Consider the following 25480-nt stretch of genomic DNA (forward strand, 5'->3'; position numbering starts at 1 on the left):
TTGTAAAACAAAGAACCCACTGTCTAACAAACACAGCAGACAGACAGCAAAGCACAGAAATTTCCCCTTTACACTGAAATCAACCAGATGGTATATTTTTTTCTCTCCAGGCCATGGGTGAATAGCACAGTGTTTAACTTCCTAAATCTGCCCCCTTCTGCTCTTTACAATGGTGATCTCTAAATGTAAATCACAACCCCACAACACATCAACATTGCTCTATAACCAGTTTTCGAGGAGACAAATGCTGATTGTTCAGGAACTCATCACCATTGAAATCACTGTATGTCTCCTAACAGAAAACGGAGCTTGATTCACAGCTGAAATCAAATGCAGTTTATGCCCAGACATGCCTGGACATATCATCACCCCCACTCTGCCACCTTACTAGCTGACATCTGACAGACTTCAGCCCATGCCCAGAATCATGACTCTGGTGTTGCTTGCTCTTGGGCTGGAGGGAGCAGTATGTGTGTGAGCATTTGTGTGACCAGTTAAATTCTGCCAGATTAAACCATGACTTGCTAGTGGGGAAATAAGATGTTATGCAGGGCATGCTTCAAAATGTTTCTGTGGGTGAGTATTCATGTTTTCAGTTCAACTTTGCAAAGCTTGTGTGCCTGTAAATATATGGACGTTTCCTGCTAAAAATTTGCCAAACTATGTGTCTTTCACTTTTAGAAAAAGTAAAAAGTTCAAAGAGATTTTTTTTATGCATTCAAGGAAGTGATTTTAAAGAACCCATAAAAATAAAACTTTTTTTTTCTTTTTAGAAAAGGGAGTAAAGCAGGTTATGGCTGTAAAAAGGGCTCATTTTTCTTGCATTTCAGGAGCTGATCTTTAAAAATCCACAAAAGTTAAAACATCACTAGGCTTTTCTTTATTTCATAATGCACAAATTGGAGCTTATTTCCAAATATTATGAAGCCTAGGGTTCCGATAATCATTCGCTTTAGTTAGGACCATGGTTCAGATTCAATGGTTCAATTCACTCTGCGGTTGACTAGCAACTTTCTTAGTAATCCCCTTTTTCCTTTTTTTCCTCTTCAGTTTGTTACTGTTTTCTTTTATTGTTTTCTTTTGTTATTTTCCTTTTGATTTTCTTTTTTGTGTTTTTCTGTAAAACTTGTTTAAATAAATAATTTAATAATTTTAATAATTTTAAAAGGCTGACCATTATCAAGGCTACACGCCACAGTTTTTTTTTTCCAGAAAAGGCTCTGAGACAAGTGATGATTGCAGCTGAACTTCTAAGTGCCCTCAACTGGAAGATGATTGTTTACCTGGAGATCTTAGGTAGCCTCAGGGAATGGTGGTTTTTCCCCTTTCTTTTCTTAGAGGAAACTCCCTTTGGAGGAGTTAGGAAAAAACTTTGGGCATGATACTAATATTCCCACTTCAGATCGTCAAGAGGAAAGACTTAATCTAAGTGTTTCCACAGGGAACTGAGACTGCCTAATTTGAAGGAGTGATGTGGTCACCTTACTCAGGAAAACACAAGGTGCCACAAAGGCCGATCCGTTGGCTTCTCCAAACAGACTTAGCAGGAAAATGTACTCCACTTCATTCAGGTAAGTTTGGCATCTCTAGGTGTAATTTAGGGAGACTGTCCCCAAGATTCTACTATTCCCCCAGCTAGGACTTGACCAATTGTTATCTGGCCCTTTCTGTCACATCTAATTGTCAAGGATGTCAAAGCCATGCTCAAACCCATCCATTCTTGCCCTTCTGTGAATAGAAGAAGTTCCAAGGTTTTCAGAAGTGGTTCACTTTTCCAATTACTGCTTCCCTCAAGAAGCAGCTCCATGCATCATATGCATGGTGGCCACTTCTTCCCCCTTTCTCCAAAAGAAGGCAGGAGTCAATAGAGTCTTAGAATTTGAAGTGAAAGACCAAGTCCAGGTGTGGCTCTGAGAAAGGGACAGGGAAAGCTTTTCGCAGCACTTCCTTTGAAATGTTCAATTACCTAAACTGCTGACCTCCATGAAGTGGAAAGAGAGCTGTTCACACCTCTGAGGAAAGGGAATAGTATCCTGGATGTAAGCAGAAGATGGCAAACCCCCCCCCCCCCCTGATGAGATGAGTCTCAGGAACAACGTTGGCTGAACACTTGCAGTCGCACAAGGGAAAAGAGGGCAGATCTTCTCTGCTGCTCCACTGGCTGGAATTGAGGTCACTCAGTGGCACCGGGATGGGGCTGGGGTGGGGGTTGGACCTGTACTTTGAGCCACAAAAAAAGGTACGTCTAAGGAAGAAGCAGTTTACAAAACCACACCAGGCACCCTCCTTTGTTGTTGCTTGTGCTTAAGTGATGTGTTTTCAGGGATAGCTTGAATGGCAGAGTGGAGCAGCCAACTTCAGGCAGCCAATTTGGGACTCTCATTAAAAGGGAGAAAATCGTTCTGCTTCTTTCTTTCCCCCCATGCTTGCGGGGAATCCTGTTTGGATTTTTTACTTGTGATGTGCCTGGTTTTTCTGGTGAAATTTGGAGAGGGAGCTCTATTCCAATTATACACTTTGGAGACAATCAAAGAGAACAACTTAGTTAAAGTTGGTATAGTTTTCTGAAATTTCATAGATAAAGAGCAGTGCATGACAGTGAAACCAAGGATTAGTCTCAGTGCTCTGGAAAACTGGGGATTGTATGGCTGAGAAAAGCTTCAGAGATGGTACAGGAAATGTTTGAATGGTCTTATTTTCTGGAGGAGGATTTCAACGGTCCAGAAAGATGAGGAGTTTTTCAACAAAGAGGTGCATTCATCTTATCATATAAATTGGAGATCAGGATATTTTAGGGATTAGAGGAAAGAGAGAGATTTGGGCATGGGGTGGCTGAGGCTAACTAAGGAGTCTGAATGCATTAAGCAGGTAAGCTGTAAAAGAATGAAATAGTGAATTTCAGTAGCACCGTAGAGATACAGTCATTGCTATAGTGCAAGCATTAAAGATGACCCCTAACGTCACTCTGGTTTTGTGAAGTCCGTTAACTGCCTTTCCTAATTTGCTTTCTGCTACGTGTATTAAGTTTACAGCTCCAGAATTGCCAGCCAGCCTAACCCTCTGCTATTCTGAAATAATTCTGCTTTGGGGGAATTGCCCTACAGTTCATTGTGTTGAGTGTAAAAAAAAATTCATATGTGACCTAGCATCTTTGGTACCAAATATTTTCTTTCAGGGGTGACCTATACCGACATATTTGGAAGTAATTCATACTAGATTCATTATGGGGTGTATGCCTAAGGATCTGCATAACATTGTAAACTAAACTTCTCCATGTGCCCCTATCCTTCATTTAAGAAAATCCTCAGCTCCCTGTAAGCCTGCAAATCAGCAGGGATGTCAACTAAATTGGAATTAATGTCAACAAGAAAAGTAAAAGTGCAGATCTCAGATTTATTGAACAAGTATCCTCCCCAGCATTTAATGGCTCCAAATGTAATGCACCATTATGCAAGTGATGTGAAAGAAACAGGTTAACGCTGACAGGAAACAAAGGATAACAGAAGACAACTCAGGAGATGATTTGGATATCTGGAGACATTTCAGCCTTCATCAAAAAGCAGCAGATGGAGCCATCCCAGGTAGCAAATCGGTAAAGTTGTACCCCAGCCAGCTGCCTTCTAGAGGTGTTGCACTTTCGGTCACTTTGGCCATGCAGTGACCATTCTGGAAACTAGTTTCAGTATATCAGGGAGAGGGAACCAGGTGAAGAATGCTTGAAGTATTTGATTCTTCAGTATTAGAAAGGTAACAGTGCAACAACAGAACTTTAACTGAATGAAATTGTTGCTTATGAAACAGAGCTGAAGTTGTATATAAAGCTTAGCCGATGTACGAAGGTCCAAATGTCATTAATAATAGTGATATTGGCAGTAAATTGGGGGACATTTGATGACAAAATATTAATAGTAAACTTGAAACTAAGGAATCCAGTACTAATGTTGCCAAAGCCGATTACGGGGAGGAGAGTCATGAGCCAAAAAGCAAGGCTGAGAATGGGGACTGGGAGCATCTGCACATACTAATTCGATGCAAGTTGTCAGTTTTATCAGTGCCAGCTCCTCGGATGAGCTAATTATATACGGCAGAGGTCATCTTCTCTGGATGCAGAACATGGATGGGGTGACCTTCATCCTTCCAATCTGAGATTTCCATTTGTCCATAAATGGCATGTAATAGACTGCCAGGGTGATATATCATTACCATGAATGCCAAGGCCCAGATTCAAATTGTGCTCAGATATGAAGTTCACTAACGTTCAATTCCGTCACTTTCTCTTTCTCTGTCCTACCTCACACAATTGTAGGGGGGAAAATATAGGGAGGGACCAGGTGACTTGAGATGATTGGAAAGAATTTAACAACAGATACATTAAAGGAAGTAAGAGTTAGTACAATAATTGGTGGAGATTCATTGAGGCAGATGCAGACTTTCTAAAAAGATATGCCCATCTGTTTAAAATTTTACACAATGGATACATCAGTTCCTTGATAATTATGAGGAAATGTTTCCTCTGGTGGTCAGTTGCCAGAGTGCACAGTTTTCAGTTGTTTTTGCAACGTTTAAAACATTTGGACTAGATATGAATTATTCCAGGATAAAGTCCACTCTTGACCTGCCTTGTAAGACACGGATTCAACTGTAGTTGATATCAAACGGTATACCTGCTTTTTCCCTTCTTTGTTTTTTTACAGACGGAAAAGCCTTCCATCACTGTAAAATCCACAGGTGCAAAACTGGTCCTTCAGGCCCTCAGGTGTTTATGCATGGCCTTTTTTTCACTTGCAGTTCATGTTAGCAGCAGAAGGCCCCACCAAATCTATTGCTTCCCCGTTACATGACAGTGGCCTCATCTTGTCTGGAGTACAGACTTTAAATAGCGTTATGCCTCCTCTCCCAACCATGAAGTCCACCCCTCTCCTATGCTCCACTGCAGCAAGAGTGCCTCTAGGCTTCGTTGTCTCTTTTGCCAGGTGACCAAGAGACCTTCTTCTTGATTTTGTTTGTTTTAATTTGGGATGCTAGATATCGGATCATTGTAATCTCTCGTTCTTTTCTTTCCTTTTTCCTGTGTGGCCCCACAACAAGCAGGATATTGAAAATATCTGCACTATATTGATTTAAAAGTGATTTTATAGTTCACATTCTTCTCTTTCAAAAACCCTGTAGTTGCTGAGATACCCTTTATTTCCTGCCTGCATGTGCTGCTGTGATTCTTGTTAGGAGCAGGGGTCTCATTCTGTGCTGGCACTCAGATTTACATCCTCTCTGTTCTGAGCCTTGGTAAAACCTTGGGGTTTATTTTATATGTAGTGCACATGAAACCTAATTTGTCACCAGGAAGGACAGACTGTAAGGCCAACTCCTGGCTGGAGATGGATGGCATGCAGAACGAAGATGCTATCTGTCAGCACTGATATCTGAGCAGGTGGCAGTGAAGCACCAAGGACCTGAGCATGTTCTTCAAGTAATCATATCACAATTTAACAATGTCCAATCAGCTAATCTAAATGTCTTGGATCCACTAAGGGAAGTCTTACTCTACACTCTCCCTTAAATCCTTCAGATAGAACGTCAGCATGGGAAATCGTTGCCCAATCTTTATTTCCCCTCTGTGGCAGAACAGCAAATCCTAATCATCAATACACCAAAAGAGTTTTCAAAGAGTTTTACTTAAGGTCATATTCAAGCAACAATAGCGAAACAAATTAGAACTAAGCAAATTAGTGTAGAGGACACAAAGAAGAAAAGGATACAACAAAGCATTCAGAATATCCGGGTTAAGTCCCAAATCATCCATCAACTGTAGCATTTCTCTAAATGAGAGTCATTTCCTATGCTTGCAACATAAATCAATGCAATAACTCAAGCAAGGTCAAAAGTTGAGCAGAAGACAATTCTGTGTTCTCTACGACATATATGTGCCCATGCTATATAAAACTGTTTCCCTGGGTCAATGCAGATTCAATCCTATAGCGTTAGTATAAGTTTTGGATATAAGGCCTTCTTAACAAGAGTCTCTGGGATTCGGGTGGCATATGAATTTAAATTACTATTACTATTACTATCATCATCTTTATGATTTCAGGCCATAAAATTCCCAGGCATCACCTTTTTTTATTATTTCCCTAGAATTTAAGTAGATGGAGGGATTGCTCGCAGAAGAGCTTTCTGGTGGAATCAGGGAGAGGCTTGTCAAAGGCCTCAGCTGACTGACAATTCTGACTTCTCTTTCCTTTGTAAATAGGTTATGCTTATGAAAATGATGGAAATGGAAGGCAATCAGACATTGGTTACTGACTTTGTCTTGGTTGGGTTTACATCAGACCCATTTCTACGCATAATCCTCTTTGTGGTGTTCTTGGCCTCCTACACCCTGACACTGATGGGGAACCTGGGCCTCATGGCTCTGATCTACCTAGACTCCCACTTGCACACACCCATGTACTTCTTTGTGGGCAGCCTTTCCTTTCTGGACATCTGGTACTCCTCAGTCTACACTCCTCGCATCTTGTCTGACTGTGTGTCGAGGAACAAGCACATGTCCCTTGCTGGTTGTACAGCCCAGTTCTTCTTCTCTGCTGGATTGGCTTTCAGTGAATGCTTCCTACTGGCCTTCATGGCCTATGACCGCTTTGTGGCCATCTGCAACCCACTCCGTTACATCACTGCCATGCCCAAGAAGCTCTGTGTCCAGCTGGTGGTAGGATCCTATATAGCTGGCTTTGCCAATGCCATTGCACACACCGGTAACACCTTCCGCCTACGCTTCTGTGGGAATAATGTCATCAATCACTACTTTTGTGACGTGGTACCACTTGTAAAGATGGCTTGTGATGACACACGAGTATATGAACTCATTCTGACTGCTCTCATTGGTAGTAATATGTTAGCAACCACAGCTATCATCATAAGGTCCTACATTGGTATTGTGGCAGCCATTGTTCATATCCGTTCATCCGCAGGGAGACGCAAAGCCTTCTTCACTTGCTCAGCTCACTTGGTCTCAGTCACCCTCTTCTATGGTTCCCTTCTTATCATGTACTGCAGACCCCATTCTCAACACACTCCAAATTCAGACAAGGCAAATGCGTTTTTCTATACAGTAGTCAACCCTCTGGTCAACCCTTTCATTTACAGCTTACGCAACAAAGATGTGAAGGCAGCCTTCAAGAAAGTTTGGGGGAGAATCACAGCACCCAAATGAACGGCTTTGATACTGTCTTTATCCAGATTGGATTACAGACAATGAAATTAACCTGCTGCCTCTAGTGTCACCCTGCCTGCCTGCCTCCCTGCCTGCCTCTCTCCTTCCTTCCTTCCTTCCTTCCTTCCTTCCTTCCTTCCTTCCTTCCTTCCTTCCTTCCTTCCTTCCTTCCTTCCTTCCTTCCTTCCTTCCTTCCTGATGGTGGAGAGAGAAAGTAGACCAGTGAGATTATTTCAAGGATTAGCCACCATTTTCAATTCTCAAAATCTCCACACCTACTTCTCACTGTGGGCAACTATTTCTCATACATGCGTCCTCCCATTTCTCTTCCTAGTTGACAGCATCCTCAAAGTATGATACACAGGGAGGGAAAGAGAATGAAACAGAGCAGGCATGATGATAATGAAATCATTGGACAATGATAAACTAGAAAGTAAGTTTGGGCCTTGGGAAAGATGGACAGTTATGGATTAAAGGTGTGCTTAATCCTCTCATAATCTCTACCCACAATTTGGAAATTACACAATTTGGCCCTTCACACAGCCACGTTCACATACTTATTCCTCCACTTCTTGCATTAAAAAAAAGAAGTATACTGGCCTAAATTGTACTGCCCCAACCCCTGAGTCAGCAATCTGGCTGGCCAACCTTTCCAGGTTTCACATGGAATGATATAAGGGCAGTCATGGGTGTACCTCCCCCTGCTTCATTTCATCCCCCAAGAAATACCACCCATTGCCAGCAACGAGGCCCCTGGAGGAATCCTGAAAGGGGGAGAAATGTACAGGCAGCACCTCCATCTCTCAGAGGCCAAGCGAGAGACACACGTACCATAAGCACACACTTCCACTGATGACAGCTTCATCAGGAGAGGGCTAGTCCTGTTTTTAACCTCTTTGAAAAGAGCAGGAACTGGGTTTATCAGGAGCCCCCTTAACATACACAGGTGTGTCACAAAGCACCTGGCAGGCATGACCCAGGCAGATGCCTCAGTGGAAACCAGGCACTTCTTTTTCCTGCAGATGGGAGATGCCAGTGGCCAGAGGGGAGGGGCAGCCGGAACAAGGCAGAGGGGGAGGGACAGACCCCAGCCCCTCTGCCTCATCAACAGATTAGCGATCAAACGCTCTGGATCATACTGATGGCCAAATGGTGTCAGAAGAAGCAATTAAAATCATGGCCCAGACCGTTTTATAACTTTCACCATTTAGCAATCCAGAATGAGTTCAGAATATCTGTTATGTGATTGGAGGATTCCACCATGATTCGTCTTTTTTCCCCCCGTAGGATGATATTCTTCTTCACAGATGCTGGTTGCAGCATAAATAACATCTCATCTAAATATAAAAAGGAAAGCTTTTTCTCTTCAGAATTTTTTTTATTCTGTTACAAAAGCATACAGTACGTATTTTATTGTTTAATCAAAAAGACCAATAGATCACTAAACATGCTTGGGAAGGGCTGATGATGAATAGTGAGTGGAGTATTATGGACAGAAAAAACTAGGCACTTCTTTTTATTCTAGATTCTTGGACAGAAGGATTTTTCATTTATAAAGAACTACTTTAAACCCACTTTATGGCTTATGGTGCTGTTCTCAAGGGTTTCATGGCTCAGCAGGGCTGGCAATCATGCTGCCAGTTTTCAGCAGTGATGGTCAGAAGCTGCAGGACTGGGGTTCAAACAGTGCTTGCAGGCCAAACCCCCAGATTTCTAAATAAGGATGATGAGCAAATGGCAGAGCCTCCCAAATGACAAGCTTTCAGCTTTCACAATCCTACAGGATAATCTGAAGGAATGGAAACCGTAGCTTGCTTTTCCCAATCACAAAACTCCACAAAGAGGAAGGGATGTGGCAAATAAGTTCACTCATTTAAGTTATAGTGAAAAGTTTGCACTAGAAGTGTTTTGCCCATGTTCAATGCCTGTTTCCCCTACAGGAGATACATCCTTTAGGAGCAATCAGAAGTCCTGGACTTCTGCAACAGCAACATACCAGCTCACAGGGTGACTTTGGACCACCTTCTCTTAGCCCAATCTATCTCACAGGGTGGTGGCGGTAGGGAGAAAGAGGAGGAGGAACATTATGTATGCTCCCTTGAGCTCCTGAATGAAAGGAAAGGAAAGGAAAGGATAAATCAAATAAGTAAGTCAACACCCAGAAGGAAGAGCGCTTTTCAGTTCTGCTTTGATTTGACTATGAATACCATGCCTATTGCTGGGCACCATTGCTCTGAAAGCTTGCCAAACTGGACTCAATTCTTAAGTGGTAATGTTGGAAAATCTCTGGGACACGGTGGCGCTGTGGGTTAAACCGCTGAGCTGCTGAGCTTGCCGATTGGAAGGTTGGTGGTTCGAATCTGTGTGATGGGTTGAGCTCCTGTTGCTAGTCCCAGCTCCTGCCAACCAAGCAGTTTGAAAACATGCAAAGGTGAGTAGATTAACAGGTACTGCTTTGGTGGGCAGGTAATGGCATTCCGTTTAGTCATGCCGGCCACAGGACCACGGAAGTGTCTATGGACAAACGCCGGCTGTTTGGCTTTGAAACAGAGATAAGCACCGCCCCCTAGAGTCGGACACAGCTGGACTTAATGTCAAGGGAAACCTTTACCTTTACTAATGTTGGAAAAAGCTGGTAATGTGAAGGTCTAGCTCTCTGGAGAAGGCTCCAAAGCTGGGAAAGGTTGAAGGAAAGAAAAGAAGAGGATGACCAGCAGAAAGGTGGATAGACTCAGCTTGGTGATGGGTGGACTGAAGGACCAGGTTAGGGACAGATCATCATAGAAAAAAATCTATCTATGTGGTTGCTAAGAGTCAACAGTAACTTGATGGCACATTATCAGTTAATCAATTCAAAACAGTAGCAATATAATCATCCTAAGCATATTCTTTATATGAAATCTTTATTAATTTATTTAATAAACATAGAATTACATACAAACAAAAATTACATACAAATAAACATAGAGTTACATACAAACAATAATATCTTACAATACAAAAAAGAAAAGAAAAAAAAAAGGAGAAGAAGAGAGAGGGAAAAAAAAGGAAAAAGAAAAAAAGATATATATATGTGTTTCTGTGTGTGTGTGTGTGTGTAAATAAAAATAAAAAAAAAGGGAGGGGGAATAAGATGAAAAATAAATAAATAAATAGATAGATAGAAAGATTAGGGTTTCCAACTTTCTAGACAGTACAGCTTTGTATCCTAAAGTATTTTTTTTTCTTAATTCTCTAAATTACCTTCATTAATTCTAATAAGAAATTAAACAATTAAACAATTTGCTATCTATATACTATATATTCATATTAACTTTTTGAGTCCATTCCACATATTTGAAAAAAGGTGTCCAATCCTTTTGAAAATCTTCCATATTTTTATCATTTAGTTGGTCTGTTAGTTTTGCCATTTGCACCAAATTTAGGGATTTAAGTATCCATTCCTCCACAGATGGGATTAATTCTTCTTTCCACTTTGCAGTGTAGAGAATTCGGGCTGAAGTAATCAAATACAGTAGAAGTTTTCCATAGTTTTTTTCCAAATCTTTGTTCATAAAGCCCAATAAATAGAGTTCCGGTACTTTATCAATGTTTACTGCCAGCATTTTACAAATTATATTATGTATAGATGACCATTTTTTTTTCGCTTTTTACAGGTCCACCACATATGGTATAAAGTTCCAATTTCTTTTTTACATTTCCAACAGACATTTGACGTATTTCGAAACATTTTCGATAATTTTTCAGGAGTAATATACCACATGTATATCATTTTGTAAAAATTTTCTTTTAAATTATAATTTGATGTAAATTTTAATCCCTTAGTCCACATTCTTTCCCAAACATCGTATTCAATACTGTATCCAAAATTTTTCTCCCATTTGTTCATACATTGCTTAATTTGTACATTTAATATTCTCATTTGTAATAGCATTTTATATGTTTTAGAGATCATGTGGTCATTATTAGCATAGATTTGTTCATCCCACCAAGATAGTTTTTTTGTAAATTTGTAACTTTTGGCATCTATTTTAAATTGTTCTTTTAATTGAATATATGTAAACCATTGACATGAATATCCTTCATTTTCCAGTTCTTCTCTTGTCTTCATTGTAAATTTGGTCCCTTCAAATTTTATTAAATCCAAATATTTTAGCCACTTATAGTTTCCTATTGTTTCTCACCTTACAAAAGCTTCTTGTGGGGAAATCCATAGTGGTATTGTCGATGTTAGAGTAGATTTATATTTTTCCCAAATTTTAAGAATAGACGATCTAATACACTGATTGTTAAATGTTTTATTTACTTTCAATTTGTTATACCATAAGAAACCGTGCCATCCAAATTTTAAATCATGCCCTTCTAAATTTAGTAATTTATAATCTCGTAGGGTGATCCATTCTTTTAACCATAATAAACCACATGCCTCATAATATAGCCTAAAATCGGGAAGACCCAAGCCTCCTCTTTCCTTGTCTTCTTGTAGTAATTTAAATTTAATTCTTGGTCTTTTCCCTTGCCAAATAAATTTTAAAAGATCTTTTTGCCATAATTTAAAAGTTTTATCAGTTATAAATATTGGAAAAGTTTGAAATAAAAATAACATCTTCGACAGAATATTCATCTTAATTGCAGAGATTCATCCCATAAGTGATAAATTTAATTTTTCCCACCTTGATAAATCTTGTTTGATTTCCTTCCATACTTTAACATAATTATTTTGAAATAAAACCACTAGTATTGGTTGAAATCTCTATCCCTAGATATCTAACTTTTTTGACACTATTAAATCCTGATTTAATTTCTAATACATTCTGATTATTTTGTGGCATATTTCAATTTATCATCTTCGTTTTTTGATTATTTATTTTAAAACCAGCTAATTCTCCATATTCTTGTAGTGTCTTTAATAAGTAATCAATTGATATTAATGGGTTTTGTAAAATAATAACTAAATCATCCGCAAAGGCTCTTAATTTATATGTTTCTTGTTTAATCTTTATCCCTTCAATTTGATGGTCCTTTCTAATAGCTTCTGTTAGAACCTCCAATACCAATATAAATAATAAAGGAGATAGCGGACAGCCTTGCCTTGTTCCTTTTTCTATTTGACATTCTTGTGTTATCTCTTCATTGATCACAATTCTGGCTTTTTGAAATGTATAAATTGATTTTATTGCTTTTATAAATATATTGCCAAAATCCATCAATTCTAAAGTCTTAAACATAAAATTCCAATTTAGGTTGTCAAAAGCTTTTTCAGCATCTAAAAATAACAACATAATCTGTTTTTCGTTATGAAATTGAGCATACTCTATTATATTTAAGACCGTCCTTATATTGTTTTTTATGTATCTTTGGGGTAAAAAACCATTTTGGTCATAATTAATTATTTCTTGAAGTATTGTTTTTAGTATTTCAGTTAAAATTAAGGTAAATATTTTATAGTCATTGTTTAATAACAAAATAGGTCTATAATTTTGGCATAATGATGGGTCTTGTTTTTCTTTGGGATTAGTATGATATTTGCCTCTGACCAAGTTTTCGGTATTGGATTTCCTGGCAGAATCGCATTCAATAAATCTTTGAGTGGTAACAAAATTTGATCTTGAAAACATTTATAATAACCTGCTGAGAATCCGTCTGGACCTGGAACTTTGCCTATTTTTAATTTTCTAATTGCCTCTATAATTTCCTGGGTTGTGATGGGATTGTTAATTAATGCTTTTTGGTCTTTAGTTAATTTGTTTAAATTTTGTTTTAATAAATAGTTCTCAATTTTATCAATTGAAATTTCTTGTTTCTTATATAAATTTGTAAAGAAATTATGAAATGCCTTTTCAATTTTTTCATTGTCAACTAATTCTTTCCCATTTTCTTGAATTTTAGTAATAATTTTTCCCCTTTTCTTTTCTTAATTTATATGCTAGCCATTTTCCAGCTTTATTAGCATATTCAAAATTTCTTTGTTTAATATATCTCAATTTTCTTTCAATTTCATCTGTTGTAAATATTTTTAATTGCTGCTGTAAAATTTTTATTTGATGGTTTATACCTTCATCTGATGGTCTTATTTGAAGGTTTTTTTCTTTTATCTTAATTTGGTCAAGAACTGTTTGAATTTTTTGTTGCGTTTTCCTCTTTAGGCAACTATTTAGATACATAAAATATCCTCTCATATATGCCTTGCTAGTATCCCATACTGTCCCAATACTCACTTCATTATTTAGATTCCATTCAAAGAATTCTTTCAATTTCTTTTGGCAATCTTCTACGAGTTCTTTATTTCTCAACAAAGTTTCATTGAATCTCCACCTATAGCTTTTTGGGTGGAGTTTTATAGCCAATTGACCTGGATTATGGTCTGAGAAGGATCGAGGAAGAATTGATTCATTTAAAATTTTATTTGCCAAATTTTTAGATACCCATATCATATCAATCCTGGAGAACGATTTGAATCTGTCTGAATAAAATATATAATCTCTAGCCGTACCATTTTTATATCTCCAGGCATCTACAATAGCCAAAGTTTCTGACATATCAAAAAAAGATTGGGGCAATTTTCCTTGATTTTTTAAAATTTGTTGTTCAGATTCTCTATCAATAATTGGTAGGGTAACTCAGTTCCAATCTCCCATCATAATCCAATTGTTATAAGATAATTCGGAAAGTTTATTTAATAAATTTTGATAAAATTTATTCTGATTATCATTAGGGGCATATATTCCAACTAGTATTGCTTTGGAGTTTTGTAGTTCTAATTCTATTATTAAATATCTCCCATTTTTATCAACACTTATTAATTTAGGATTTAAATGGGGTTTTACATATATTGCAATTCCATTTATTTTTTTTTCATTTGCTGCTATAAATTTATTTCCTAATTTATTATTTACCAGATATTTACTATCTTTTTTTGCAATATGAGTTTCTTGAAGACATATAATATCTTGTTTTAATTTGTATAAATAGTGAAAAACTTTTTTCCTTTTAGCTGGGGTATTGGCTCCATTTATATTCCAGGAAAGGCATTTTAGTTCACTCATTGGAGAGGAGTATGTTATCAGTTAATCAATTCAAAACAGTAGCAATATAATCATCCTAAGCATATTCTGATGGTTCAATATTAACCAGATGTTTGGCTGCTTCCAAGAACCTGGCATACTTTCATCGTTGATGATATAAAACTAAACCAAAACCATATTTCTAGCAAAAACTTAAGAATATTTATTTATTTTTGTTGTTTATTCGTTTAGTCACTTCCGACTCTTCATGACTTCATGGACCAGCCCACGCCAGAGCTTCCTGTCAGTCGTCAACACCCCCAGCTCCCCCAGGGACAAATCCGTCACCTCTAGAATATCATCCATCCACCTTGCCCTTGGTCGGCCCCTCTTCCTTTTGCCTTCCACTCTCCCTAGCATCAGCATCTTCTCCAGGGTGTCCTGTCTAATCATTATGTGGCCAAAGTATTTCAGTTTTGCCTTTAATATCATTCCCTCAAGTGAGCAGTCTGGCTTTATTTCCTGGGGGATGGACTGGTTTGATCTTCTTGCAGTCCAAGGCACTCTCAGAATTTTCCTCCAACACCACAGTTCAAAAGCATCGACCTTCCTTCTCTCAGCCTTCCTTATGGTCCAGCTCTCGCAGCCATATGTTACTACAGGGAACACCATTGCTTTAACTATGCGGGCCTTTGTTGTCAGTGTGATGTCTCTGCTCTGGACTATTCTATCAAGATTTGTCATTGCTCTTCTCCCAAGGATTAAGCAGCTTCTGATTTCCTGACTGCAGTCAGCATCTGCAGTAATCTTCGCACCTAGAAATACAAAGTCTTTCACTGCTTCTACATTTTCTCCCTCTATTTGCCAGTTATCAATCAAGCTGGTTGCCATAATCTTGGTTTTTTTGAGGTTTAGCTGCAAGCCAGCTTTTGCACTTTCTTCTTTCACTTCATCATAAGGCTCCTCAGTTCCTCTTCGCTTTCAGCCATCAAAGTGGTATCATCTGCATATCTGAGATTGTTAATGTTTCCTCCAGCGATTTTAACTCCAGCCTTGGATTCCTCAAGCCCAGCATGTTGCATGATGTGTTCTGCATACAAGTTGAATAGGTAGGGTGAGAGTATACAGCCCTGCCGTACTCCTTTCCCAATCTTAAACCAGTCCGTTGTTCCGTGGTCTGTTCTTACCGTTGCTACTTGGTCGTTATACAGATTCTTCAGGAGGCAGACAAGATGACTTGGTATCCCCATACCGCTAAGAACTTGCCACAATTTGTTATGGTCCACACAGTCAAAGGCTTTAGAATAGTCAATAAAACAGAAATAGATGTTTTTCTGAAACTCCCTGGCTTTTTCCATTATCCATCGGATATTGGCAATTTGGTCCCTCGTTCCTCTGCCTTTTCTAAACCCAGCTTGTACATCTGGCAATTCTCGCTCCATGAACTGCTGAAGTCTACCTTGCAGGATCTTGAGCATTACCTTACTGGCATGTGAAATGAGTGCCACTGTTCGATAGTTTGAACATTCTTTAGTGTTTCCCTTTTTTGGTATGGGGATATAAGTTGATTTTTTCCAGTCTGATGGCCATTCTTGTGTTTTCCAAATTTGCTGGCATATAGCATGCATTACCTTGACAGCATCATCTTTATTTATTTATTTTATTTAAAAGACTTGTATCACTGGCTATCTTATGTGTAACAACTCTGGGCAGCTCACAAACCATAATAAAATTAAAGTAAAAAATAAAACCAACATCCAGAACAGCCAAAAACAAATCCCAATCACCAATCCCATCACCAATTATAAACACAATAATTAGCTCCAGCCTCACATCATCTCAGTAATATTCCTAAAGTCAATATTCATGACAGTTATAGCTCATGGATTAAAGAATTGGAACATCCAACAATAGGCCATCACTAGTTGCAGATTTTTAAAAAATGTCCAATTTGTTTCAGTGGATTCAAGATTAAAATTGATTCATCAAAATTTTACTCTGAGTTTACTGGATACCCCAAAGAATCAACATGAAAGATGGATGTCAGATTTTCCTTTTTGGTAATGTAAAAAAATTGAGGGGTCATTGACTCTTATGATTTGGGCTTGTGAATCACTGACATATCTTCGGAATAATATTTTAACATGCATAAGTAGATTTATGGGGAAACGATAATTATGTTAAATTGTCAGGTTCCTGTTATGAACATACTGTGTATACACATTTTCTGTTTAATCCTTGTCACAGGCTGAGGACATGAGATCATGTACCACTTCTAAACTGACCTGATTTGGTGGAAACAAATCATCATCTTCAAAGGAAGAAGGAAGGCCCTCCGTAAACTTAATAGATGGAAATGTATTAAGCAGTTCTTCATACAGAGGATGGCAACAACTGTAAAACCAAACAGTGTTGAAAGGCATTTGAGACAACACAGCATCACCGTGTTCTAACATTTGTCTGATAAAAAACGATTGTCCAGAATTGGATGTCCCACTTCTAATATAAGGAAAAGGTTTTCCAACTGTACCAGTTTTCCATCACGTTTGATAGCCGTAAGGAAGCATTCAGCAACCCTCATCCCTTAGTGCCCTTTCAGTATATACTACTGTATCTGGAGAGTTTTTCTGAGTACCTGTCTCTCTAGTGCCCCCTGTTTCTTAACCTAGCAATCCCGGGGTGTTCTACCTGTATCTCTTTCTTACCCTCCTCCTCAGAAGGCAGTAATCGTCCACCAAATCTTTCAGGCTGTCAGAATTAGTTTCATCATAATCAACACTGTTCAGTGTAAGACCCTTCACCTCTAGCACGATTTCCCATTTGATAAAGTGTACTCGTGTTAATATAGCCTGAAAGTAGCATGCCTGTCTTTCTTTCAAAATGACAGATCTCATACATTTCAACAATTCCACACCCTTTTTCTAAAGCTACCTTCACGTATATAGCATATACACTCAGTGTATGCTATATACATCAGCCATGGTACGGAGGCTGTGGAATAAGTTTTCTGTGCCTGATGATAACTGTCCAAAGGGGCTAATGGGATGGTATTCTTCTCCAAATACATGAAGTGGTACTGAGCCATGCAGACCAAGGCCAAAGTAACATCCTGGAAGGGGTCAATAGACTGAATCTCAGTCTCCTCAGCAATGTCTCCTCGTGTGAGAAACTTGGGTTGTGTCATATTCATCACTTGCCCACTGAAACTATTACACGCCTCCCTCAGTATCTGTACATCTTCTCTGCAGTAGTAAGCCAGGGCCCTTTTCAGTTTAAACACAGTACCTGCATTAGCATCATGCCACTTTGGAAAACCTCTCTGATCAGGCATCATGGTTGCAGACCTGTCATGCTTGGCATCGGGGAGAGGTCCCACATAATCGTGATGGTCCTTTGTGTTGATCAGATGGGGGAAGCACTCCTTGCTGCACTGAAATCCCATAGCTTTGGGTAGTTGCTTAATTTAAGGGTGAAAAGGAAGAGACTACCATTAACCTAATCTGAAAGTGTGGCCGGGTAATACATAGCAGTTTATCACCCTGACACAAATGTTCAGCTTGGACCTTTTCACAGATCAGTTGTCTCAGGACTAGGTATCCATCACATTCTTGGAGTTCTGAGTGATAAAAGTACATCCCATGTGCTCCCAATGTCTTTTTTTTTTTTGGTATGGCATAGACATAATTTGGTTTGTGAACCCCTGTTTTTTGACAACATTCAAAATCATAAATGATATTTCTTATGCCTATTTCTGGTTGAGGCAGTGGATTCAGAAAACATAAATGTCCTTCCACGCTGTCAATCTTTTCACAGCACTGCTCGCACTTGCTTTTCTGACATTTTTGGTGAGGCTAAAGACAGACCACCACATGTGTCACACCATACCTTACCCTTACAATCATTTTTCCCTTCCTTTGCCAATTGTGTGTGTCTTTCCAGGCACGACTTAGAGTGGCAAAACAATCTGCACTTACTGCATTTTGTCTTCTCCACATCTACCCCATGTCACTCTAGCTTCAGACATGCGCCACAGAAATATTGGCAGCTATGGGCAAATTTGTGAAGGAAGGCTGTGTGACAGAATTTGTACAAGTATTGTTCACCTAGAAGGCCGTGGTGTGTTTGACCCTGTAGTAACGTTTGTTATACAACAATACAAACAGCAGCTTTCCTTGCTGGAGTCTCCTGTGACAAAAAACGGCCAACCCAACACCTACCCACCCCCGGGCTTATAAAACAAAACCTTTGTGGTTACCTCAGGATGCTCTTCAAAGATGCGTATCTGTGAAAAGCCAACCATCTTTTCTGCGGAAATATCCAGTCTGTGATGGAGATCTCTGGCTCTAGTAATGATTTCTTGTTTTGTAAAACAAAGAACCCACTGTCTAACAAACACAGCAGACAGACAGCAAAGCACAGAAATTTCCCCTTTACACTGAAATCAACCAGATGGTATCTTTTTTTCTCTCCAGGCCATGGGTGAATAGCACAGTGTTTAACTTCCTAAATCTGCCCCCTTCTGCTCTTTACAATGGTGATCCCTAAATGTAAATCACAACCCCACAACATATCAACATTGCTCTATAACCAGTTTTCGAGGAGACAAATGCTGATTGTTCAGGAACTCATCACCATTGAAATCACTGTATGTCTCCTAACAGAAAACGGAGCTTGATTCACAGCTGAAATCAAATGCAGTTTATGCCCAGACATGCCTGGACATATCGTCACCCCCACTCTGCCACCTTACTAGCTGACATCTGACAGACTTCAGCCCATGCCCAGAATCATGACACTGGTGTTGCTTGCTCTTGGGCTGGAGGGAGCAGTATGTGTGTGAGCATTTGTGTGACCAGTTAAATTCTGCCAGATTAAACCATGACTTGCTAGTGGGGAAATAAGATGTTATGCAGGGCATGCTTCAAAATGTTTCTGTGGGTGAGTATTCATGTTTTCAGTTCAACTTTGCAAAGCTTGTGTGCCTGTATATATATGGACGTTTCCTGCTAAAAATTTGCCAAACTATGTGTCTTTCACTTTTAGAAAAAGTAAAAAGTTCAAAGAGATTTTTTTTATGCATTCAAGGAAGTGATTTTAAAGAACCCATAAAAATAAAACTTTTTTTTTCTTTTTAGAAAAGGGAGTAAAGCAGGTTATGGCTGTAAAAAGGGCTCATTTTTCTTGCATTTCAGGAGCTGATCTTTAAAAATCCACAAAAGTTAAAACATCACTAGGCTTTTCTTTATTTCATAATGCACAAATTGGAGCTTATTTCCAAATATTATGAAGCCTAGGGTTCTGATAATCATTCACTTTAGTTAGGACCATGGTTCAGATTCAATGGTTCAATTCACTCTGCGGTTGACTAGCAACTTTCTTAGTAATCCCCTTTTTCCTTTTTTTCCTCTTCAGTTTGTTACTGTTTTCTTTTATTGTTTTCTTTTGTTATTTTCCTTTTGATTTTCTTTTTTGTGTTTTTCTGTAAAACTTGTTTAAATAAATAATTTAATAATTTTAATAATTTTAAAAGGCTGACCATTATCAAGGCTACACGCCACAGTTTTTTTTTTCCAGAAAAGGCTCTGAGACAAGTGATGATTGCAGCTGAACTTCTAAGTGCCCTCAACTGGAAGATGATTGTTTACCTGGAGATCTTAGGTAGCCTCAGGGAATGGTGGTTTTTCCCCTTTCTTTTCTTAGAGGAAACTCCCTTTGGAGGAGTTAGGAAAAAACTTTGGGCATGATACTAATATTCCCACTTCAGATCGTCAAGAGGAAAGACTTAATCTAAGTGTTTCCACAGGGAACTGAGACTGCCTAATTTGAAGGAGTGCTGTGGTCACCTTACTCAGGAAAACACAAGGCGCCACAAAGGCCGATCTGTTGGCTTCTCCAAACAGACTTAGCAGGAAAATGTACTCCACTTCATTCAGGTAAGTTTGGCATCTCTAGGTGTAATTTAGGGAGACTGTCCCCAAGATTCTACTATTCCCCCAGCTAGGACTTGACCAATTGTTATCTGGCCCTTTCTGTCACATCTAATTGTGAAGGATGTCAAAGCCATGCTCAAACCCATCCATTCTTGCCCTTCTGTGAATAGAAGAAGTTCCAAGGTTTTCAGAAGTGGTTCACTTTTCCAATTACTGCTTCCCTCAAGAAGCAGCTCCATGCATCATATGCATGGTGGCCACTTCTTCCCCCTTTCTCCAAAAGAAGGCAGGAGTCAATAGAGTCTTAGAATTTGAAGTGAAAGACCAAGTCCAGGTGTGGCTCTGAGAAAGGGACAGGGAAAGCTTTTCGCAGCACTGCCTTTGAAATGTTCAATTACCTAAACCGCTGGCCTCCATGAAGTGGAAAGAGAGCTGTTCACACCTCTCAGGAACGGGGATAGTAGCCTGGATGTAAGCAGAAGATGGCAACCCCCTGATGAGATGAGTCTCAGGAAGAACATTGGCTTGGCTGAAAACATGCAGTTGCACAAGGGGGGTGAGAGCAGATCTTTTCTGCTGCTCCACTGGCTGGAAATGTGGTCACTGAATGGCACCAGGGAGGGGTGTGGACATGCTCTTTGGGCCACAAGAAAGGTATGTCAGAGAAGGAAGCGGTTTATACAACAACATTGAACACCCACCCCTGAGGCTTCTTGTGCTAAAATGGTGTGTTTTCAAGGATAGCTTGAATGGCAGTCAGAGTGGAGCAGCCAACTTCAGGTAGACAGTTTGGGACTCTCATTAAAAGGGAGAAAATCGTTCTGCTTCTTTCTTTTTCTCACCCTTGGGTGGGGGGATTCTGTTTGGATTTTTTACTTGTGGTGTGCCTGGTTTTTCTGGTGAAATTTGGAGAGGGAAGCTCTATTCCAATTATACACTTTGGAGACAATCAAAGAGAACAACTTAGTTAAAGTTGGTATAGTTTCCTGAAATTTCATAGATAAAGAGCAGTGCATGACAGTGAAACCAAGGATTAGTCTCAGTGCTCTGGAAAACTGGGGGTTGTATGGCTGAGAAAAGCTTCAGAGATGGTACAGGAAATGTTTGAATGGTCTTATTTTCTGGAGGAGGATTTCAACGGTCCAGAAAGATGAGGAGTTTTTCAACAAAGAGGTGCATTCATCTTATCATACAACTTGGAGATCAGGATATTTTAGGGATTAGAGGAAAGAGAGAGATTTGGGCATGGGGTGGCTGAGGCTAACTAAGGAGTCTGAATGCATTAAGCAGGTAAGCTGTAAAAGAATGAAATAGTGAATTTCAGTAGCACCGTAGAGATACAGTCATTGCTATCGTGCAAGCATTAAAGATGACCCCTAATGTCACTCTGGTTTTGTGAAGTCCGTTAACTGCCTTTCCTAATTTGCTTTCTGCTACGTGTATTAAGTTTACAGCTCCAGAATTGCCAGCCAGCCTAACCCTCTGCTATTCTGAAATAATTCTGCTTTGGGGAAATTGCCCTACCGTTCATTGTGTTGGGTGTAAAAAAAAATTCATATGTGACCTAGCATCTTTGGTACCAAATATTTTCTTTCAGGGGTGACCTATACTGACATATTTGGAAGTAATTCATACTAGATTCATTATGGGGTGTATGCCTAAGGATCTGCATAACTTTGTAAACTAAACTCCTCCATGTGCCCCTATCCTTCGTTTAAGAAAATCCTCAGCTCCCTGTAAGCCTGCAAATCAGCAGGGATGTCAACTAAATTGGAATTAATGTCAACAAGAAAAGTAAAAGTGCAGATCTCAGATTTATTGAACAAGTATCCTCCCCAGCATTTAATGGCTCCAAATGTAATGCACCATTATGCAAGTGATGTGAAAGGAACAGGTTAACGCTGACAGGAAACAAAGGATAACGGAAGACAACTCAGGAGATGATTTGGATATCTGGAGACATTTCAGCCTTCATCAAAAAGCAGCAGATGGAGCCATCCCAGGTAGCAAACTAGTGAAGTTGTACCCCAGCCAGCTGCCTTCTAGAGGTGTTGCACTTTCGGTCACTTTGGCCATGCAGTGACCATTCTGGAAACTGGTTTCAGTATATCAGGGAGAGGGAACCAGGTGAAGAATGCTTGAAGTATTTGATTCTTCAGTATTAGAAAGGTAACAGTGCAACAACAGAACTTTAACTGAATGAAATTGTTGCTTATGAAACAGAGCTGAAGTAGTATATAAAGCTTAGCCGATGTACGAAGGTCCAAATGTCATTAATAATAGTGATATTGGCAGTAAATTGGGGGACATTTGATGACAAAATATTAATAGTAAACTTGAAACTAAGGAATCCAGTACTAATGTTGCCAAAGCCGATTACGGGGAGGAGAGTCATGAGCCAAAAAGCAAGGCTGAGAATGGGGACTGGGAGCATCTGCACATACTAATTCGATGCAAGTTGTCAGTTTTATCAGTGCCAGCTCCTCGGATGAGCTAATTATATATGGCAGAGGTCATCTTCTCTGAATGCAGAACATGGATGGGGTGACCTTCATCCTTCCAATCTGAGATTTCCATTTGTCCATAAATGGCATGTAATAGACTGCCAGGGTGATATATCATTACCATGAATGCCAAGGCCCAGATTCAAATTGTGCTCAGATATGAAGTTCACTAACGTTCAATTCCGTCACTTTCTCTTACTCTGTCCTACCTCACACAATTGTAGGGGGGAAAATATAGGGAGGGACCAGGTGACTTGAGATGATTGGAAAGAATTTAACAACAGATACATTAAAGGAAGTAAGAGTTAGTACAATAATTGGTGGAGATTCACTGAGGCAGATGCAGACTTTCTAAAAAGATATGCCCATCTGTTTAAAATTTTACACAATGGATACATCAGTTCCTTGATAATTATGAGGAAATGTTTCCTCTGGTGGTCAGTTGCCAGAGTGCACAGTTTTCAGTTGTTTTTGCAACGTTTAAAACATTTGGACTAGATATGAATTATTCCAGGATAAAGTCCACTCTTGACCTGCCTTGTAAGACACAGATTCAACTGTAGTTGATATCAAACGGTATACCTGCTTTTTCCCTTCTTTGTTTTTTTACAGACGGAAAAGCCTTCCATCACTGTAAAATCCACAGGTGCAAAACTGGTCCTTCAGGCCCTCGGGTATTTATGCATGACCTTTTTTTCACTTGCAGTTCATGTTAGCAGCAGAAGGCCCCACCAAATCTATTGCTTCCCCGTTACATGACGGTGGCCTCATCTTGTCTGGAGTACGGACTTTAAATAGTGTTATGCCTCCTCTCCCAACCATGAAGTCCACCCCTCTCCTATGCTCCATTGCAGCAAGAGTGCCTCTAGGCTTCGTTGTTTCTTTTGCCAGGTGACCAAGAGACCTTCTTCTTGATTTTGTTTGTTTTAATTTGGGATGCTAGATATCGGATCATTTTAATCTCTCGTTCTTTTCTTTCCTTTTTCCTGTGTGGCCCCACAACAAGCAGGATATTGAAAATATCTGCACTATATTGATTTAAAAGTGATTTTATAGTTCACGTTCTTCTCTTTCAAAAACCCTGTAGTTGCTAAGATACCCTTTATTTCCTGCCTACATATGCTGCTGTGATTCTTGTTAGGAGCAGGGGTCTCATTCTGTGCTGGCACTCAGATTTACATCCTCTCTGTTCTGAGCCTTGGTAAAACCTTGGGGTTTATTTTATATGTAGTGCACATGAAACCTAATTTGTCACCAGGAAGGACAGACTGTAAGGCCAACTCCTGGCTGGAGATGGATGGCATGCAGAACGAAGATGCTGTCTGTCAGCACTGATATCTGAGCAGGTGGCAGTGAAGCACCAAGGACCTGAGCACGTTTCTTCAAGTAATCCTATCACAATTTAACAATGTCCAATCAGCTAATCTAAATGTCTTGGATCCACTAAGGGAAGTCTTACTCTACACTCTCCCTTAAATCCTTCAGATAGAACGTCAGCATGGGAAATCGTTGCCCAATCTTTATTTCCCCTCTGTGGCAGAACAGCAAATCCTAATCATCAATACACCAAAAGAGTTTTCAAAGAGTTTTACTTAAGGTCATATTCAAGCAACAATAGCGAAACAAATTAGAACTAAGCAAATTAGTGTAGAGGACACAAAGAAGAAAAGGATACAACAAAGCATTCAGAATATCCGGGTTAAGTCCCAAATCATCCATCAACTGTAGCATTTCTCTAAATGAGAGTCATTTCCTATGCTTGCAACATAAATCAATGCAATAACTCAAGCAAGGTCAAAAGTTGAGCAGAAGACAATTCTGTGTTCTCTACGACATATATGTGCCCATGCTATATAAAACTGTTTCCCTGGGTCAATGCAGATTCAATCCTATAGCGTTAGTATAAGTTTTGGATATAAGGCCTTCTTAACAAGAGTCTCTGGGATTCAGGTGGCATATGAATTTAAATTACTATTACTATTACTAGCATCATCTTTATGATTTCAGGCCATAAAATTCCCAGGCATCACCTTTTTTTATTATTTCCCTAGAATTTAAGTAGATGGAGGGATTGCTGGCAGAAGAGCTTTCTGGTGGAATCAGGGAGAGGCTTGTCAAAGGCCTCAGCTGACTGACAATAATTTACTATCATACCTCCAGTTGACAAAACTTGCAATCAAGGAGGTTGGCAAGGAAGAAAATTCTCTCCCCCTGACCCTCATCACTGATCTGAAACTCTTACTAAGGATTCTAGCAAGCTGCAAGGATAAGTATATGGGCAGAGCAATCCAAAAAGAGCTGGGAAGGAGGAATCCTTGTGGAATATATGTCTCCTTTGCCCTGTGCCCCGTTAGAAAAGATAAGGTGTCCTTCAAGTCCAGGTTGACTCTTGCTGTCTCCATGAGCAGGTCCATGCAGTTATCTTGTTAAATAGGTAGAAATGGTTTGTCATTATCTGTCCTAGAAGGTTTCTCCAGCTTCACAGACTAACCTTTCTCATGGTCTTCCTCCAAATTCTACTCACCCCTAACCCTCCTAAAAGTCTGAGTGCCAATAATGTCAGTCAAGTGCTCACGTATACTGAGACCTGCATTCAGAAAGGATTGGCAAAAGACATGGTCTGTATCTAATCCTAATCTGCATCCTATAAAAGTTTATACAACATTCAAAAAGCAGAAGCAAAATCAGTTTGGGAGAACAATGGCAAAATTGTACAGAAGGTATCGGGTTCAACACATCCTTCAAAAGGTTTGCATGAATTCTCTAATCCAGGGCTGAAAACTGCAAAATTCTTACTCCTCTTTCCTCTGTAAACAGATTATGCTTATGAAAACA

The 25480-nt window shown here is 39.3% G+C and overlaps 1 protein-coding gene across 1 annotated transcript; it reads left to right on the forward strand.

The window, feature by feature from the left end:
- The first annotated feature begins 6265 nt into the window (after positions 1 to 6265).
- Positions 6266 to 7207, forward strand: LOC134489976 (olfactory receptor 9G4-like). The gene has a single exon (XM_063292856.1). It carries the CDS (start codon positions 6266 to 6268, stop codon positions 7205 to 7207), a length of 942 nt encoding a protein of 313 aa, XP_063148926.1.
- The last annotated feature ends 18273 nt before the right edge of the window (positions 7208 to 25480 follow it).

The sequence above is a fragment of the Candoia aspera genome, chromosome 1 (genome assembly GCF_035149785.1).
Source record: "Candoia aspera isolate rCanAsp1 chromosome 1, rCanAsp1.hap2, whole genome shotgun sequence".
In the NCBI taxonomy this organism is placed as follows: domain Eukaryota; kingdom Metazoa; phylum Chordata; class Lepidosauria; order Squamata; family Boidae; genus Candoia; species Candoia aspera.